Below are 14,725 nucleotides of genomic sequence, written 5' to 3'. Positions count from 1 at the left end.
CAAACAGATTTGAGTTCAATTCCTGACTTTTAGACAAGCACTGCTGTGTACTCTTGAGCTAAGAGGTTACACACCATTCCTGAATCTGCAAAATGTATAAACTGGTAATCAAATAATATCTCTCTTCTGTAGTTACTGCAAAATTTAAATTATATAACACATACAAAGTGCACACTATGCTGCCTAACAAGTAGTAGGTATTAGACCACATGACATCTACCTTATGTGCCAAAAATGTGGGCAATCTGGGATATGAGGGTTTTTGTCTTTAACAGAAGCACAATAAACATCTCTTTGTATCAGGCCTAAATGACATTTTATAAACCATTATAATCTCTGTAAGGATAAATAACATATGAACTCCTTGATGGTTCTCTTTAATTAGAATGCTGTCTGATACATACTGTATTTATTAAATCTCTATTGAATTTTTATTTTTCTATCTTAAAGTACAAAAATTTAACTCTTTTTTAAAAACAAAAACAGGGGCTCCTGGGTGGCTCAGTCGGTTAGGTGGCCGACTTCGGCTCAGGTCATGATCTTGCAGTCTGTGAGTTCTGGCCCCGCGTCGGGCTCTGTACTGACAGCTCAGAGCCTGGAGCCTGCTTCAGATTCTGTGTCTCCCTCTCTCTGACCCTCCCCTGTTCATGCTCTGTCTCTCCCTGTCTCAAAAATAAATAAACGTTAAAAACAATTAAAAAAAAAAAAAAAAACAGAAAAAACCAAAAACAAAAGCTGGTGGGTTTTTAAAACGTAGAAGTTTCTTAACATTATTGAGGATACCAGGGCTCTCTATAATTGGAGCATAGTAATCAAGATCATGGACTTTGTCACCCAATTGCCAGAGGTCAAATTCTAGCCAGCTGCTTACTAGCTATGTGATTCTGGGCAAGTTACCTAAGCACTCTATGCCTCCTTGTAAATGGAAAGTAAGAGTTTCTCATTCATGGGGCCACTATGAGGACTAAATGAGTTAAAATATGCAAAGTGTTTGGAATAGTACTTGATAAGGTCAGGATCAAATAAATGTTTGTTTTTATTATTACTGCTATGATCAATTCACCTTGGGAAGTGAATAAGATGAAACAACCAGCTATAGGTAACAGTTGACCTGGATACTAGCCTCTGTCTCCTAATTAGCTGAATTCTTAGACAAGTCACAGAACTTCCTTGAACTTCAGTTATTGTAACTATAAGATGCAAGAGAGAATACTGACCTCAAAATGTAAATGCTAAAAACAGATAATATTAAAGATACAATAAAATACTCTATAGAAATTATTTAAATTACTACTACTAACACCCATTTCCCTCTTTTTCTGACCGGTAAATAAAACTTTTGAGATCCAATTTAAATGTCAACAGCTCTGCAAAGCCCTTCCCTAAACCCTTGGCACTTGGTAACTTCCTTCTCTGGCAGGATTTATGTTCACTTCAGATTTAACAACCTCCATGCAGCACAGCAAGGACTCACCTGGGTTTCTCCTATCAAGATATTATAAGTTATGTATTATCTGTCAATAAACAGAATGAAGTACTTAATGAAAGCCCTATATTCAAGAAAAATAAGGTTGATCTGAATGAAAATACTGCTTTCAAATCAATGTACAAATTTATCCTTACGATGTTTGTGACAATACCTGCAATGCAGCCTCTTCAAGAATTTCAAGATCTTCCTCTAATTCATTACCTGTTGTGTAAATGAAAAGTTTTAATAACATATATTAATACTTAGTTTAACTTTTTTTTTTTTTTTTACTTTATGTATTTATTTTGAGAGCAAGAGCAGGGGAGGTGCAAAGAGAGGGGGGCAGAGAAAGAGAGAGAGAGAGAGAGAGAGAGAGAGAGAATCTCAAGCAGGCTCCATGTTGTCAGCGCAGAGCTGGACATGGGGCTTGAACTCATGAACCGCAAGATCATGACCTGAGCCGAAATCAAGAGTAGGATGCTTAACCCTCTGAGCCACCCAGACACCTCACTTAGTTTAACTCTCTAGTCCTCTGCATTTATTCACACCTTTTTCACAATTCTGATATTCCAGATTGGAAAGAACTATTATCATTCTGGATCAGTCTCAGTGCTTTATGTTTTAAAATGTATATTTCAGTGTAAATATAAGGCTATTAATTCTCAAGGCAATACTCAAAAGGTATCTACCAAGTGATGTGCAATACACACACACACACACACACACACACTACATTTAGGCATATAAATGTGCACTTTTGAATTTAGTGTATTCAAATTCCCCTCTATCTCCCAAAATGAAGGAACTAGTTACTCAGAATCTGGGCCTTTTTATTTTGGTTATCTTATACAAGAGCTATCTATACCTTTAGTAAAAAGAGTAATTTACAGGAAAACATAAGATAGTGAGTGTATCCTCCATCCATTTTCTCCTTTATTGCTTCACATAAAACATATTTAGGGGCACCTGTGTGGCTCAGTCGGTTAAGCGTCCGACTTCATCTCAGGTCATGATCTCATGGTTTGTGAATTCAAGCCCCATTGTGGGTTCTGTGCTGACAGCTCAGAGCCTGAGGCCTGCTTCAGATTCTGTGTGTCCCTCTCTCTCTGCTCCTCTCTGCTCATGCTCTGGATCTCTTGCCTTCAAAAATAAAGCAACATTAAAAAAAAACCAACCGTATTTATTGAATTTGCTTTGATAGTTTAATTAATTTAAAAACTATTACTAAGGTAATACATGTTCAAAAGGAAATATTCAAATTTTGCAGAAGTGTAGAATGAAAAATTCTCCTACCTACCTCCTTCTGAAAATAAAATGTCAACAGTTTATGTATTATTCAAGAAACTTTGTGTGCAAATAAGTACATGTGTGTGTGTGTCAACATATATACCCATGCACACATACACATATATTATTATATATATATAACATAATATTCGTGAAGAATGGGACCCTCTTCTGAAACTTTTCTCAGTTAACATAATTAGGAATTTTTCTTGGTCAGAACATAGAAATCTCTTTTTGTTGTTGTTTTTTAACAGTCTCATGTATTTCCCTTGTATGTATCATTACTTATTTAACCAGTTTCCAACTGATAGATATTTTAGTTGCTTCTATGTTTTACAATCACAAGCACTGCTATATTAATATCTCTCTTACAACATATATTTTTTAAGCATTTGTACAAGTACATACAAAAATTGCTGTATCAAAAAGTATACGGCATGTAAAATTTGAACAAATTTCCTCCAAATTTCCTTTGGAGGAAATAACAAATTTCCTCCAAAGGCTACACCCATTTCCTTCATATAAAGAGAACACAACATGTCTCACTTCCTCATACCTGTGTCAACATTAAGTAGGAGCAGGGGAACTGAGAAGCATGGAAGGGAGCAGGAAAAAGGGAAGGAAGAAAAGAGCAGAGAATGAGAAGGGAGGAAGGAGGGATGAGGTGGAAAGGGTAGTCTTTGAGGGAGGAGCTACAAATGAACTTCTGAGGGTGAGAACTGGGGAAATACAATAATAATGTCTTTTACTCCCAAACACTGTGAAGATCAATGTTAAACCACGTCTAAGCATCATAGAATCAGTAAATATTTCTAACCTTAGTTTCATCTTTACCATCCTGATCATAAATTGATTCACATACCACACAAATTTGTATCATTTTATAAAGAGGTATTGTTCCTGCCAATACCTCATTTCTCTCCTGTGCTTCACAGGAAAATTCTTCTAAAGAGCTATCTATATTTAACCTGCGTCTCTTTTCTGACCATCCATTCTCTCCCTCTACTCTAAAGGCCTTATGTTTCTCTCATCTCACTGATATATTTCTTATTGAGCATATATGTAACCAACAAGTCTCTCCATCCAATGGTAGATTTTAATTGACTTCTCAACTACATTAAAAAATCCCATCAATGTCCATTTTCCTGGTTTTACGCCTACCTCCTTCGCTGCTGTACCAGTATTTTTTATGTGCTCTTCCTCCTGTTCTGTCCATTTTTGACACTTTGGCAGTCCCACCTCTGATCCTGGGCTATCTTCTCTTTCTCATTTGCATTCTCTTCCTAGCTCATCTTTCACATGGTCCCATGCCTTTAAATTTCAACTATGTTCAAATGACATTTCCTTTGACTTGTGCCCTGAGCATCAGGCAATGAATATCTAACTGTCTAGTTGATATGTCCACAAGGATATTTAAGAAATTATCTCAAAACTTTTGGTTTAATATTATGTATCTAATGTGTAACCCAGTGTCTGACACACAGGGTGTATGTGCCTAAGAAGGGTTTGTGTGCATGTCTGTGTGTGAATAGAAAAGGCTAGAGGATACTCTTCAATCTCCAGTACAGAAAACCCAAACTACCAGCATATTAAACAGTTATTACTCATGAATGTATGGGACTATTGAATTCATTTTGCTAATTTATTTCAGAATGCCCTAAAATAAACATATTCTACCCTTGAAATTTTTAACAAAATCATAAACACCTAATACTTGACCAGACTTACCAATAGGAAGTGCTAGATCCTTTTTCATCAAAGCGGCTGCACAAACTCCGCCAAGATTGGCTAATTCTTTTTCCAACTGAATGACACCCTGGAGAATCACAAAAATAAAATAAAATGAAATGAAATGAAGTGAAATGAAATGAAAATAAGATAAAATGAGCTGCTTTAAAAAAATATTTGGAGGATAAAATATTTGGAAGATAATGTGGATTATCAACAAAATGTGATTTGCATCCAAGCATAACTTTTGAAACGAGAAAGAACAGGTCAACTAGTGGTTAAATTAAGAGTGGAGGAGGGTCAATAAAATGTCTACTGCATGTTATAAGGTCCAGGTCTACAGGTGCATTCCAAAGAATTTGTCATTCATTACTTTGAAGTAACATGATCATTTTTTTCACCTTGATTTTGTTTTATTGTGTGATTTGAAACATTTAGAATAGAAACTAAATTGGTCCCATTAGGAAAGCAGATTCTATTATTTACTCAGAAAGGTACAGCCACCTGAGCAGGTTTGGAGCAGGTACAATTATAATTTCTGTTGCAGACTCTATTCTCTTCATGTATTAAAAGTAGCAAAAACAAACAAACAAACAAACAAAACACTAAAAAACAAAAAACACTACACAAAATTAAACTACAAGGTATTTTAAATTATATTCTTTAAATTTCAGGCTTCGTGAACATAGGCAGCAAACACAACTTTAGTCAACAGCAGCCCTCAGAAACACAATCTTAACACAATGAGAAGATAATTCATTCCTACCTCATCAGGTCCAGGGCTAAACTCATATCCAATTGCAAAACATTTAAAACCATAGAAAGAAGCTTTGTCATCTTTCACATAATCTGATGCAGTCTCCAATGAAAAAAGGGCTTCATTTCCTAAGAAAAAAAAGCTAACATTGAGTTCAAAATCTGAAATGACTTTATTAAAGTTTCCCTTTTATCTATCTCAAGATAGGTAGCAATACAAATCAGTTATTAAAAAGCCCAGGCTTGGGGCGCCTGGGTGGCTCAGTCGGTTAAGCGGCCGACTTCAGCTCAGGTCATGATCTCGCGGTCCGTGAGTTCAAGCCCCGCGTCGGGCTCTGTGCTGACAGCTCGGAGCCTGGAGCCCGTTTCAGATTCTGTGTCTCCCTCTCTCTGACCCTCCCCCGTTCATGCTCTGTCTCTCTCTGTCTCAAAAATAAATAAACATTGAAAAAACAATTCTTTTAAAAAAAGCCCAGGCTTTTTGGGGGTGGGGGGTGTTCCTGTATCTACTTGAATATAATTGCTAAAAACAACTCTAGCCAACAACAGAATCATCTCAAGTGAATTGTTATTTTTCTTTATGATCAAGCTCTCCTCAATCAAATGTTCTACCTTCATGTTACATGAGCAATCATTTTTCAATTATCTATTTCTAGGGTAACCTAGGTTAGTTAGCCTTTTCTGTTTCAGTCAGTAAGCAATCCTCTAACCTGGCTCCTTACAAACAAACAAGGCTGGTCAGACTAGAAGACAAAAGCTTCTGAATTCAAACAGGCTATGAGTTTGAGGAATCACAAGAATATTTATGGTTAACTGGTTAAAAACACAACAGACTACATGCAGTTTTAATAATTTACAAACTTTCTTTGAAAGGAAAACATTAGCAATAGCAATAAAAAAATGCTTTCTATCTCTGACACCCCCCCCCCCCCCGCCTCCCAACACACACACATCCTCAAGCCTGAAGAACTAAAAACAACAGCTTTAATGTAACTCAGTACGTGAGGTGTTTCACCAATTCTCTTGAGTAGAAGAAGCCCTAAGTTCTCAAAGTCTAGCACTTATTGGGAAAATAAAAGATCAAATTCACTTCTTCCATAGTTTGTTCCCAACTATACAGACATCTACTCCTCAATATTAACCCTCTACTTTGGTTAAGCTAAACTTTTTTCACAAGATCCTCATGACATTCTCTCTTTGAAAACTCAGTTGTGTTATGCCCTCTGTCTAGAGTCTTCTTCACTACTCAAGTGCACTCCAGATGCATAGTAGGTCTTGAAGAAATTCTTCTCAATGTTTGTAAACATTTTCAATGTTGTATCCTTACTAAACATAATTGTCATAAATGCATATATTTTACCATATAAAACAGAAAAGAAAAAAACAACTTACCTGGCAACACTAAAACCATAGTAGGCCACCCAGAGGACCCTGAAAATTTCTTTAATTCTATCCAGGAGTTAAGATTTTCATGAACAGATGTCAATTTTGGTCCATATCCTGAATTCTGAACAGTTCTGACAGGAATCAATAAACGGAGGACATCTTCTGACTGCGCAGTGCCACACTGGGGGTCAAACTCGATTGTCATCCACCGTACACATTCTGGGAACGTCACCTGAGGTCAATAGGCAAGAGGACACTTGTATTTGTTAAGAAAAATTTGATTGTTTTTTCCTATTTTAGACACAGGACATACTGTAAATATGATGCTTTAAACATACTGTAAACTAAATTTTAAGAAACTAATACAGTAGTTTCAATATGATTAGAAATCATGGTATTAATGTTCAATATCAATTGTCCCTATTCCCAACTTGCAATATCTACTGCTTTCTACCTAAAACTTGGTTGATATTACATCAATGTTTGTAAGTACACACTGGTAACACTGAAAAAATATTACAAGGTTGTTTTGATTTCCATAAACATTCAGTTATCTAATTTTGTGGAACTATATATATAGTAAATTTTCTATTTCAGTCAGTATGCATTTAAGGAATCTAAGTAGGTAAATGAAAATATAATTAGATGGGCAAAATATAAAGATATATTGATGGAAAGGAAACAAATCATTAAAATTTAAGGTTTTAGTCACTTTTAAGTTATCTACCATTCATAGTATCTGCTACAAATGATATTTTTCATTAGCAAAAAACTTCAGAACTTCATATATAACGAGAATAAAAAAATAAACTAAACACACAATGATGAAAACTTAGATTTTTATATTTTCCTAATCTAAAGTTTCAATGTAATATGAGTTTATGATGGCACATACTTATATGTATATTTTTAAGTAAGCCAATATAGTTTATTTTATTAAAGTTGAAATATGAAGGGTAGAAAAAACTAAAAGTAATAAAATTGCCAAATATTAGCTATTGTGTTGAAAGTCACACAAACTAGGTCATAAAATGTATCTTTGTCCTTATCTTTTAAAAATCTTTTATTAGTATTTTTTTAAATATAATTTAGTGTCAAGTAGGCTAACATACAGTGTATACAGTGTGCTCTTGGTTTCAGGGGTAGATTCCTGTGATTCATCGCTTACGTGCAACATCCAGTGCTCATTACAAGAAGTGCCCTCCTCAATGCCCATCACCCACTTTCCCCTCTCCCCTGCCACCCCCATCAATCCTCAGTTTGTTCTCTGTATTTAAGAGTCTAATATGGGTTTGCCTCCCTCTCTGTTTGAAACTATTTCTTCCCCATCCCTTCCCCCATGGTCTTCTGTTAAGTTTCTCAAATTTCACATAGGAGTGAAATCATACGTCTTTCTCTGCCTGACTTATTTCAGTTAGCATAATACCCTCCAGTTCCATCCACATTGTTGCAAATGGCAGGATTTCATTCTTTCTCAGTGCCAAGTAGTATTCCATTGTACATATAACCACATCTTCTTTATCCAATTCATCAGTTGATGGACATTTGGGCTCTTTCCATGATTTGGCTATTGTTGAAAGTGCTGCTATAAACATTGGGGCACAAGTGCCCCTATGAATCAGCACTCCTGTATCCTTTGGATAAATTCCTAGTAATACTATTGCTGGGTTGTAGGGTAAGCTTCTATCATGATCATGGCAGACAGCATTCTGTCTTGGTAGTCGAATTACAATTAAGTGGGACCATGTCAAATAGTAAACTATGAAATGGTTATAGGATATGATATGACAGTTAGGAAATTTCCTAAGTATGATATTGATCTAAAAAAATTACCTAGAACTAAGGCAAACAGCTTTGGTACAGGATTAAAAAAAATCTCCCCAATGAAAAGCTCACCTTTGTTCATAATTACATAAATGCAAATTAAAACTAAAGTAAGATACCATTACTCCCACCAATTCTCCCATTATATTAGCAAAAGGCCCAAAATTTAACCACATACTCTGTTGGGGAAGCTGTGAGAAAACAAGCACTCTCAAACACTGGTGCTGGGGACACGAAACAGTATAACCTCAACAGGACTCTCTCAACCCTAGCAAAGATACATATGCGTTCAGCTTCTGTAGCAGTAACCCCAAACCTATGAAGCACATGGCTCCTCAGTCTATATTTGTTTGACCCAGTAATCCCACTTCTGGGGATGTGCTTTGAAGATATATTTCTAAATACATGAAAAAACAAACAAAAAAGCCCAACATTTACGTAAGGTTATTCATCGCAAAAAAATTAGCAAAATACTGAAAACACCTGAAGTGCTCACACACGCTACCTACTGAATAAACTATGATCCATCTTCACAGAGGAGCACTAACCAGTTGTAAAAAAAGAATGAGGATGATCTCTTTAAATGATATGGGGAGATTTCTATGCATTTTATTACATTTCAAAAAGTACCAAACAGATTTGGTGTGCTACCATTTTAAATAAAAGAAAAACCTACATCTATATCCATCTATCTATTTTTTCAAAAATAAACACAGGAAGGAAACACCAGGACACTCAATGGAGTAAGTTGAAAAGCAGAGAAGGGAAAGGGAAGGGCCTCATAATTCTGAGCATGTTATTTTATATGATTTTATTTCTGGAGCCATGTTGATATTTTAAATACTGTATAAAGTTAAAAGATAAAAGTGGGGCGCCTGGGTGGCTCAGTCGGTTAAGTGGCCGACTTCGGCTCAGGTCATGATCTCGTGGTCTGTGAGTTCGAGCCCCGCGTCGGGCTCTGTGCTGACAGCTCAGAGCCTGGAGCCTGTTTCAGAGTCTGTGTCTCCCTCTCTCTGACCCTCCCCCGTTCATGCTCTGTCTCTCTCTGTCTCAAAAATAAATAAACATTAAAAAAAAAAAGACTGATGATGTTGAACATCTTTTAAAAAAAAAAAAAAAAGATAAAAGTTAACCAAGATAAAGATAAAGATAAACAAAGAAGGATCGGGGAAAACTCACAAAAATTAAGTACAAAAAACCAAATAAGCCTAATTTTATAGCAAAGTGATTGTATAGCAACCTGCACATATAGATAAAAAGAATTACTCCAAGTAACTTCTGAATTTTGTACTTTGTTATCTAATGTCAGCGGGATATATTCTAAAGACAAACATTTTACAAGGAAATTGTTAATTTTACCCGGTAGTTTTATTTTTCACAGTGACACATAAATGGGATAGATATAAAGACAAGACTCCTATAATGTTGACTAGAACTGGTAGGTAGTATTCAAAAACTGATGAAAACATGGTAAAACATATAAAAAACATAAAATCCAGCTTGAATGAACTTCCACTGGCCAAATCAATTAAAATTTGAGAATTAAAATAATAACAGCAAAGGATTATAACATTAAACAAAAAGAAAATTCTTAAATCTGTATTGATATAAACACATAAAATAAACGAGTCAATGTGTGTTTAAAAGTGGAAGGGATGGAAAAACGGTCTTTTACAATAGAACACCAAATGGAAGGAATAACAGAATTAGAAAGCCACCGTTTTGCAACCACTATAGTAATAAGTGATTTGGGTAAGAATCACCAATGGATGCTAAAACTGCTGGGTAAAAATTTGTTAGGGAGTATTTTTTACACAGTCTCTAGCTCTCTACCCATAAGCCTTTTCAAAGAGAAAAAAGGTAGTTTTGGTGGAGAAACTTGCCAGATATCCTCTTAATCAAATGGTAAATACTTCCTGATGGGATGCACTGACAAGAATACGGTATCAATTATGAACTGTTGCTGCCCAAAACAAGTAACCTAAGTTTAATCATTAGGAAACAATCAATCAAGTCCAAATAAAAGGACACTTCTACAGAACCACTGATTGTATTCTTCATATATGCCAATGTCAAGAAAGACAAGGAAAGCCTGAGGCACTATTTCAGATCAAAGGAAACAGAGAAGACCTGACAACTAAGTGCAATGGATGAATCTGGGTGGATCCCAGATCTGGGTTTAGAAAAATGCCATGAATGCTGTTGTTGGGGCAGCTGGCAAAACATCTAGCTTATAATATCATGGTATACTACTATTACGCATTATGGTAATAGAGCATCAATGTTAAATTCCCTAAATTTGACTAGTGTATTACTGATACACAGAAAAATCTCTGTTCTTAGGAACAAGGTGACTGTTCATGTTTGCAACTTACTCTTAAATGGTTCAGCAGTACCAAATACAGATAAATAAATACAACAAATGTGGCAAAATGTTAACTGATGAAGCCAGGTGAAAGGCATACAAGGTGATCATTGCACAAATCTTATTTTTTCCTACAGGTTTGAAATATTTAAAATAAAAGCTGAAACACATGGGGAATGAATATACACACTATCTCCATCTGTGTATGTGACTACACTTGTTATAAAAAACGGAAGAATAAACTACAAAGTTATAATAAAATGAAATGCTACCTAGGATATGGAAGGAGGGAACAGAGATTAGGGATAGAAATAAAAGCTAGACTTCTCTGAGTACTCTTTCCTTTATAGATTTGAGTTAGGACAATGTAATCATTTAAGTTGTTCTAAAACAAAACAAGATATAAAAAGCAGTTCCTAAAATCCTAAAATAAAAGAAATGATGCCAAATGTATGTCCAATTAGTGGCATAATCACACAGAGAGTGACTATTCCAACTTACATTAAACACAGTAATTGACCATACCCACTTACTTTAAAACACATTCATTTCTTTATACATCCTAGATGGGATATACCCAACATGACAAAACACACCCACACATATACACACACAGGAAATGAATAACTGAGTTTCTAATTCTAATATTCCCAGTGTCATTGGGAACAGGGATCTAGATGTATGACAAAAAGATTCAAGGGTAAGATCCTATGGACCTTATTCTGAATTAGTATCATCAGTACAAACTTCAGGTATTGTATCTTAAAAACAAAACAAAACAAAACACACACATAAATGTGTCTATACGGGAATATATACACATATATAAAAATAATATGTGCCTGTGTGTATAAATGCATGCACGAGTGACTGTATGTATCAGTTCTGTGCACTACAAATATTTAGAAACAATCACCAGCCCAAGAGAAACGAGTCAAATTCTTCTGCCAAATTTTGGCTCTAAAATACCAACACAAGAAATGTAGAAGATGAGCCTAGAATATCTTACACTAGTGAGGGAGGATGCTATGAATGACTACAAGGGGTACGTCTAAAGGATTCAGGCGGCAAGCTGAAGAGGCTCCTACCAACAAAGACATATGGTCCATTTTCTCAAATAAAATTCAAGGAAACAAAAAAAGACAGAGTTGGAGGGGAACCTCCTCAAGTAGATAACAAGAGACCTGAGAGACATAATAACCAATCACAATGTATGGGTCTTATCTGGATCCTAATTCAAACAATTAAAAAAGTTAAACTCTTATTTTGAATCTAGCTCAATTAAAAATGTACATATTTGATGACATGAAGGAATTATTAGCATTTTCTGTATAATAATAATATAGTTACTTTTTATGGGTCTATATTTAAAGATACATAATAAAATATCCATAAAGGTGCTTTAAAATAATCTAGAAAGGGCAAAGTGGGTGGAGAATAAACAAATCAGGTCTGGTCAAGAGGTTGGGGTGGGGGTGGGGGTTGGGTTAAACAGGTGATGGGGATTAAGGAGTGCACTTGCTGTGATAAGCACAGGGTGACGTACGAAAGTGTTGAATCACTATATTGTACACCTGAAACTAATACTACACTGTATGTTAACTGGAATTTAAATAAAAACTTAAAAAAAGCTGGTAACTACTGAATCTGTGATGATGGATAAGTGCAGTGACTGTCTAGTCCTTTTATATGTTTACCACAGTGTATAATAAAAAGTTGAGTATTTTGCAAGCACAAAAAACTTATAATCACATTGATGAATTAGACAAATCTTCCTTCTCCTCCTTAGTTTACATGATACAATTTAAGAAGGAATAAAGACTCTGGATACTCTGTAATAATATTATATTTATAAATGTTTTATTATTTTTTACATTATTTATATTAGAGCACTCGAAGTCCTGCATTGGATATGCAAATTTTCAGAGCTCAGGTTGTGGTATAAATAATAGCAGTTCAAACAATATGATTTTTAAATTTTCATGCTTATATCCACTACTATTACAATATATAATATGCAGTTGAACATTATATACTGCACTGGACTTATAAAAACATATGAGAACAATTCTCACAAATACTCCCAACTATACGCTTTAATGACAAAAATTCTATCTTAAACCCTTTTGTGGATCTGACAGTGCCTAACCACCTGATTTCTATATTTAAATACTATAAAAAACTATACTTCTAAACAGAGGCAAAGTATCCTGTAAGGCATCATTATAGAACATCAAACCAACTTTTAAATTTAAACTCTGCCCAGGAGTCAGCGCCTACCTTGTAGTGCATCACACATGCAGGTTTATAGGGGTGCTCACTCTCTATGACCGCATAGTGATTAGAGGTTGTACAAGCAGAGAGGCCTTGCTCAGGCTGGTTTCCTGTGGTGCTATCTGTTGACTGATTAGGATTGAATGCAGGAGGTGCATACTTCTGATTCAAAATGGCAACTGAGGGAAGTAACTGTTGGACAAGGCCAAAGACTTCTACAGCCACCTGGTATAAAAAGAAATGATTAAATGAGATAATAAATGTGAAAATTGCTTTAAAGTTGTTAATTACTGTAATTGTTGGCCATCCTTAATTACTAAGATATTATTAAGAGTTTCTTCTGACTAAATTTTTGCTCAAAGAGAAATTTTTTTTATGGAAAAAAAAGATTTACCTTAGATGTCTTAGATGTTATATGAAAATAACCTTGTCTATACTTTTAAACACTTTGCCTTTTTGTAATCTGTCGTAAACTAGGTTTTACTCAATCTTTATGCTAAAGAATCAATAGTTTATGATTTCCTCCATATCTTGACTATTTCTCAATTGTAAAATACTCCTACCTTGCTACTTTTATTCAAAAAGAAGACTTGGCATCAACCTCATAAACTATAAAAATCTACTTAAACTCTCCTTATATGTCATAACTCTAAAATATATTTCTCATTCCCAAATTCTTCAACTGTAAAGCCAATAAGTAAGCATAGTAATCTAGTCAACAATATGAAGAACAGAGAGGTTTAACTGATAACTTCTACCATTTTAACATGTCTATCTCTGTTATGTTACTTGTAACCCAGGTGCCTCAAAGATTAAAATGTTTATAAAGATACAAAGTCTAAAAAAAATGATATTAAAAAAATATTCAAAGTTACATAATTAAGTTACACACCTTGGGAATAGCAGCAGCTACTGGTCCTATGTAGGCTATAATAAGGGGAAGCAGCATGGAAAACAGACTGGAAGAACTAAGCAGTTCTGGAATGTCATCAGCTAAAAAAGGCATTAAAACTATAGTTAGAAGGTAATTTCACTGTAATATATATATGCTATACTAAATCTATATTCTAGTCTCTTGAGCAAAATAAAATTATCACTCTTATAAAGGACCTGGCCCTATTCTAAGGGCTTTACTGACATAAGCCATATCAATTAATCCTCACAGTAAGACACTTGTATTATCTCTACTTTTTACAAGACGAAACCAAGGCACACACTGTTTAAATAACTCATCGAAAATCCTACAGCTGTAAAATGACAGAGGCAGGATTAGAACCTACAGCAATAGTCATGATGTTAACCACTACACCTGATGCCACACGTGGCTACATGTGTGACGTTAGGCCAATTACTTAATTGGCATATGCCTCAGTTTACTCCTCTGTAAAAAGGATAGTAACAGTACTTCCCTCACTGGGTACTATGAAGATTGAGTTAATATATGTAAAACATTAGAACAATGCCTGCACATATTAAGCACTACAAAAATGCTGTTATTAAGCTATATTGCCTTCTATTTTACCAAGAAATCTTTTGCTAAAGGACATTATAATCATTTACCCAATGAGCACGGTGCTGGGAAGATAAGTTGAGTCTAGACTGAGATCACCTTTATATTAAAGGCCAATTATTTCCAA

At 35.0% G+C, this 14,725-nt stretch overlaps 1 protein-coding gene across 14 annotated transcripts in view; it reads right to left on the bottom strand.

The window, feature by feature from the left end:
- Window positions 1–14,725, bottom strand: part of MYCBP2 (MYC binding protein 2) — a 282,639-nt gene that overhangs the window by 107,432 nt on the left and 160,482 nt on the right. For all 14 annotated transcript variants that reach the window (XM_078432585.2, XM_078432586.2, XM_060636897.3 and 11 more), the window contains 6 exons: window positions 13,981–14,081; window positions 13,095–13,313; window positions 6,632–6,857; window positions 5,250–5,368; window positions 4,484–4,571; window positions 1,641–1,690 (listed from right to left, as the gene is read on the bottom strand). In XM_078432585.2, the coding sequence (XP_078288711.1) occupies window positions 1,641–1,690; window positions 4,484–4,571; window positions 5,250–5,368; window positions 6,632–6,857; window positions 13,095–13,313; window positions 13,981–14,081 (803 nt within the window). The remainder of the gene's footprint in view (window positions 1–1,640; window positions 1,691–4,483; window positions 4,572–5,249; window positions 5,369–6,631; window positions 6,858–13,094; window positions 13,314–13,980; window positions 14,082–14,725) is intronic.

This window comes from Panthera onca, chromosome A1 (assembly GCF_046562875.1).
Source record: "Panthera onca isolate mPanOnc1 chromosome A1, mPanOnc1 haplotype 2, whole genome shotgun sequence".
Lineage (NCBI taxonomy): Eukaryota > Metazoa > Chordata > Mammalia > Carnivora > Felidae > Panthera > Panthera onca.
The sequence above is the reverse complement of the archived record's forward strand: the minus strand, read 5'-3'. Positions and strand labels throughout refer to the sequence as shown.